Source organism: Galeopterus variegatus, unplaced genomic scaffold (assembly GCF_000696425.1).
Source record: "Galeopterus variegatus unplaced genomic scaffold, G_variegatus-3.0.2 Scaffold2094, whole genome shotgun sequence".
Lineage (NCBI taxonomy): Eukaryota > Metazoa > Chordata > Mammalia > Dermoptera > Cynocephalidae > Galeopterus > Galeopterus variegatus.
In genome coordinates, this window is record NW_007728205.1 from 264213 (window position 1) to 270060 (window position 5848).

Consider the following 5848-nt stretch of genomic DNA (forward strand, 5'->3'; position numbering starts at 1 on the left):
TAGAAGGTTCATACTGACTTATACTCCCACCAAGTAGGCAGGAGGTCGCCTGTTTCACTGCTTGTGGTTCAGTGTGTTCAGGCACACACTGAACCTTCATTACATTTCCTTTCCCTTTCTCCATGTGTGTTTTAGAGTATGGTCCGGTACGGGCGTGACACTGAGGGTTGCGATCTGTTGCCGGACACGAAAAAAGACAAAAAAAAAAGAACACCCCCCTGCACATGCGGGACCACACTCTGCCACACGACCTGCCACCTGGCACTCGGCAGTGCCCAGTGGTCCTTAAATGTCCTTCCCTCCCACCCAGCCATTTTCCCTGCATGGGTGTATGTGCAGGATGTGATCGGGCAAGGACCAGAGACGCCTATGCAGGGCCAATTGTGCTGCCATGTAGGGGAAGACATTGGACATCTGAAGTGGCTGTCAGCAGGACAACGGCTCCATCATGGTGCATCCAAAAAACAAGCATCCATCAGAAATGATGTTATGTATATTTGTTAATGTATTAGTCCGGTTCTGTTGCTTATAACAAAATACTCAAAACTGGGTGATTTGTAAAGAAAATGAAATTTTTTCTTTTTTTTTTTGGTATAACAAAATACTCAAAACTGGGTGATTTGTAAAGAAAATGAAATTTTTTCTTTTTTTTTTGGCCTTTTTGAGACCGGCTGCACCGTGCTCAGCCAGTGAGCGCTGTGAGTGCACCGGTCATCCCTATATAGGATCCGAACCCGTGGCAGGAGTGCTGCTGCGCTTCCAGCACCGCACTCTCCCGAGTGCGCCACGGGCTCGGCCCAAGAAAATGAAATTTTTTCTTACAGTTTCTGAGGCTGGGAAGTCCAAAGTCCATCTGGTGGTGGCAACAGTGACCCAAGGGTCCCAAATTACAAGATGGTGGAAGCAGAGAGAGCAGAGATAGTTCTTCCTGCACTCCCCTTTTAAAACCCTCAGGACCATGCCCCTGACCACCATTTTTAATCCACTCACTAGTCACGGTCCTACAATTCGATCATGTCTTCAAGGCACCACATTTCAATCACCTTAATAGGATTTCCCACCCTCAACAACTGACAGTGGGAGTTAAGCCTCAGTGAGGTTGGGGGGCATCCAGTCTACAGCAGTTAATTTACACAGAAGGAAGTTTGTGATATAACAGGTAAAAAAGCAGCTCATACAACAACCGATTGGAGTTCATTCATTTTATAAAACATTTATAGATAAGAGAGAGTGTGCGTGCGTGCGTGCGTGCGTGCGTGCGTGCGTGTGTGTGTGTGTGTGTGTGTGTAGGAGAGAGAGAAGGAAGACATACACCAATACTGGGAGAAGGTTGTCCCGGCCAATGGCGTTACATCTGAGTGTGAAACTTCCAGCATGAACCTCTGCAGTGGTCCCCGTGGCCTCCCAAAGTGCATTTGAGTCCTGCCATCACCTGGCCCCCGCTCCCCTGCCCGCCCACCTCCCCACTGCTCCCCTGAGCAGCCCAGGCTGCCACATGGATCTGCTTTGGGTTGCCCTGTGTGCCGGGCCCTCCTGAGTCCCTGGGCTGTTCCAGAAGGATGCCATCCTTCTCTTTCCTGGGCAGCTCTGTTACTCGCTTTCTGGGATGCTTTCTCGCTCCTGTGGGTTCTCATAACTTCCCAAATTCTAACTGCTGGCCTGTGATAGCCCCATCCCGTCTGTTCCACAGCAAGCCCAGGGTCCTGTGCAGGACCTCTCGAGGCCCAGAGAGAGGCAGCTCGCAGCACACGGGCTCTGTGCACTCGGGCGGATGCTCCCCAAGTTGCTTTCTCCCCAGTGAAGAGAAGTATGGCCTCTGTCATCTCCTCCCCCACTTCTCCCTCTGGCGTTTGTCCACTTCGGTGGCCATTCCCTCAAGGCCATGGTCCACAGCTGGCCCTGTTCCCTTGGTCATCTCAGAGTGCCTTTCTGAGCTCTAAAAGGCACTTTCTTTCTCCCTAAAAGATGGCCTTTAAATTTTTTCATGTGATGGTCTGTTGGGGACACCCGCTCACGAATTTGTTATGAGAGGCTTTGTCAGAAGACGATGTTTTGGTTTCTTCTCCAGATCTCCTCATCAGCTTTGCTTGGGCGTGGCCCAGGTCCTTACGTCTTAACACTCTTGGGTGCCGCAGACCATGCTGGGGGATTCTGCCCCCTTCTGTGTAAAATAACAGGTTTTAGTAGGATTATATCACAGCCTTTCCCACTAGCTCGTGATTCTTTCAGACTCTGGTTAAATCCCGCTGGACCGCAGCACCGCCTACTCTGTCTCCTGATGCAAGGAGGGTCAGGGTGGTGCTTGTGCTGGTTCCTCTTTTTTAGTAATCTGGGAACTGGTTATATTGTCCATTCACTTTGTGGGAATTTGTTGAGTTGTACACTTATGATGTGACAGTTTAACGTCAATAAAAAGTTTCCTTAAAACAAGCAAGCAACAACAGGATAGCACCTCCAGTCTTGCACACCTTGCCCTGGGGTCTGCGGTCAGCTCCCTTGGAAAGGGCACTTTAGAACGCCTGGGTGTCGGTGGCCATGGGGGAGGAACCAGGTAGCTCTGGTCTCCATCTGTTAAAGCCGCTGCTTCCCGGGCCAGTCCTCCACCAGTAGCAGCTGAGCACTTACCATCTGAGTAAAAACAGTAAATCAGATCTGACTTGAATTAGTAAAGTTTTTTAAAATCATGTTTCATAACTATGGCAGGTCTGTTGTTTCTTCTGCCTGGGATATTCATATTCTCCTTGTATTTGGCCCAATTATTTTACCTCTCATTATATATATTGTGCATACTGCCCGAGATCTTTTTGGACTAAAGGAAGGGTAGATAAATTAATACTTTTAAAGAAATTTTTGCTGTTTTCATCTGTAGGTTTCTTCTCTGCATCTGCTCTCTCAGACAAGCCTTCCCACATGTCACTATCTTTTTAATATGAAAGGTCACCATTGAGGGGTAAATTTTTCTAGCCACATTTTCGGGTTGAGTTTGGGAGTGAACATGTACCATCTCTTGTCTTCTGAGAATTTACCTTCCCCCAAGGCCTCCACAATTACTAAACTATGTCAGGGATAAGACATCCTCTGACATGTCGTGAAGTTAAAACACTTGTTAAACACGTGACACTGAGCGTGCCTTTTTCTGCAGGGATTAAAGATTTCATGTGTGAACTGTGTGGAAAGACTTTCAGTGAGAGGAACACCATGGAGACGCACAAACTCATCCACACGGGTAAGCGAGGTGCGGTCTGAGCACGCAGGATGGAAGCGACTCTGTTGTGATGAGTCTTCTGTAATATTCAGTGCTGTCTTGGTTTAATGGTGGCCCCTTGGCCCTATAAAAATCAGCCCCCACAGCATTCAAGTATCCATTCTGAAATTTTCAAATATTGGCACAATGCCGCAACAGATGCAGACAGCACTGTGGGAGGGGTCTCGGCCACGCCTCTTGTCCTGTGGCCTGTTGCGATTTGCAGCATGTGTGGGTGCGTTGCAGACTCCTCGCCTTGTCTGGTGGCCTGGGGGATCATTGGCATGACCCACTGGTGACCCGCACGTGTCTCTTCTTTCCTGTGTGCATGCATGTTCCCGCTCATATGAGCAGTGGGCAAGCAGTGGACGTGCTCTGTGTGTGACAAGAAGTACGTCACTGAGTACATGCTGCAGAAGCATGTGCAGCTCACCCACGACAAGGTGGAGGCGCAGAGCTGCCAGCTGTGCGGGACCAAGGTGTCCACCAGGGCCTCCATGAGCCGTCACATGCGGCGCAAGCACCCAGAGGTAAGCTGGGGGCCTGCCTTCCTCCCCGTCCCCACAGCGGGCTCTGGCGCAGCCCTGCCCTATGGCCTTGGTCTGCTTCCTTGACTGGGACACCCCCCCATGCTGGCCCATTGTCCTGCTGGGCCGGGCTTCACGTTCCTCTCTGAGCTGCGCTGCCTGCCCCATAGGAGGTGCTGGATGAACGAACACATAGAACAGCTCCAAACGTGTGTTTTGCTGAGGTTATAAGTTGTGTTCCCCCTGGGAGCTGTAGCAAAGTGGAAGCATGACCCCGCCCTCACTTACTCCTCCTGTTACCGCAGGGGGCCTCTGCACAGGCCCTGGGGCCCAAAGGGAGGACCATGCAGATGTGCAGATGCGGTGGAGCCTGGCTCCTGGCAAGCACGTTCTGAACTACTCCTCCTGTTACCGCAGGGGGCCTCTGCACAGGCCCTGGGGCCCAGAGGGAGGACCATGCAGATGTGCAGATGCGGTGGAGCCTGGCTCCTGGCAAGCACGTTCTGAAAGCAGGCCCAGGGGTGTTAAATGATGAAATGTGCTTTAAAAAGAAGCAGATTAGAAAGCAAACTGGAGAAAAATGCAGGTGAATAGTTCTCAGATCACTGAAAGGGGAGGACTCTTTAAGTGTAAAAGCAGCAATGAAGTTATGAAAAAGATATCAATAGATTTGACTACATGAGCATTTTGAACTTCTCTAGGAAGAAAACATAATCAAACAGCAGACTGAAAAATATGTGAGCTGTTCCTGTGTTTAACAGATAAAAACTGTTAATGTTAAATATACTCAGTGAGAAAAACCTGAAGGGCCTGATGTGTACACGGAGAGAGAATTCATGAAAGAGGAAACATACATGATTAGAAAACACATGAAAAAGCGGTCAGCCTCGCTGTGCGTCCCCGAGTGCAGATGTCAACAGCAGAAGATGTTGTCCTTTGCCTGTTGAATTAGCAGGAGATTCTTAGGTTCACAATGACTGTGCCACCGGCTGGCATGAGCCAAGCACTCTCGCTGTTTGATGTTTTTCTGGAAGGCAGCAACTCTCACGTGTTTCGTGGATGGTTATTCCAGCCCTTTCACGTCCAGCAACGGGAACGTGATTAACGCTAGTTTAGCAGTGCATTTGCCTATGCAAACATGAGTCCCAAGCATTCTAAATAAAATTGTGAGATGTTCGTTATGTAGGTAAAAAAGCTGGATATGTTGTGTACTCGTATTATGTGTGTTATACACATCATGTATATGTGTGTATAATACCCACTTGTGTAATATAAATGAGATAAGTAAAGAAAGGAAGAAAACCTTTATATAGTGGGTTTCTCCTAGGTTGAAGTTTTTGGTAATTTCTTCATATTTTTCTCCATTTTCTAAAATTCTCTTGAATGGGCATGAATTACTTTGCAATTATAAAAGTACACTCTGCTTCAGGTGTCAGTGCTGTGGCTCCTCAATCAGGGGTGGTGAGTGTGTCTTTTTGTTCTGGAACTTTGCTGTGTTCGGCTCCTCTGCAGCCTGTTCAGGTTCCCCTCCCTGGGTAGTGAAGGTACTTAACTGACTCTCCAGTCCTCTGCCAGGGGACCAGGAGACCGTACCTATGTGCTCTCACCTGTCCCTGCTCAATGGGGAGGTTGGGTTTCCCTGTCACTCAGCTCTGCTTACCTGCTTCCATTTCACTCTGTGGCCAGCTAGTGTTTCCACCTAGAAAGATAGAGCTGGGGGCAGGATGCTGCAGTGTCAGGGTGCACATGGCCCCATTGTAAGTGAAAGCACTTGTCAGATCTCAGGGTTCCAGAGCAGCACTGCAGGCCCACCCAGCTGCTGGAGTGAGTGATTTGGGGGTTGGAGCAGTCTTTCCATGACTGTGCAGGTTCACAGGGCTAAATATGTTGTTAATGAAGAGCATGCAAATCAGTTTTGCAGACTAGATGTTCTGTCTGTTCTGCTGGCTGGAGAGGGGCCTTCAGCAGACGCTTTTGTCAGGCAGAGTCCTTTTCCTGGGGCCGATACCCACTTCCCAATTTATCACTCCTGCACATTCACCTTCAGTGCTCAGCTTTTTAAAGAGGGACAGTGTGT

At 49.1% G+C, this 5848-nt stretch overlaps 1 protein-coding gene across 1 annotated transcript in view; it reads left to right on the forward strand.

Annotated features, from left to right (window-relative positions):
- The window catches only part of PRDM15 (PR domain containing 15), a 55291-nt gene that overhangs the window by 42140 nt on the left and 7303 nt on the right, over positions 1 to 5848 (forward strand). Inside the window, exons 20-21 of the mRNA XM_008580435.1 lie at positions 3143 to 3226; positions 3599 to 3774. Coding sequence (XP_008578657.1) covers positions 3143 to 3226; positions 3599 to 3774 — 260 coding nt within the window. The remainder of the gene's footprint in view (positions 1 to 3142; positions 3227 to 3598; positions 3775 to 5848) is intronic.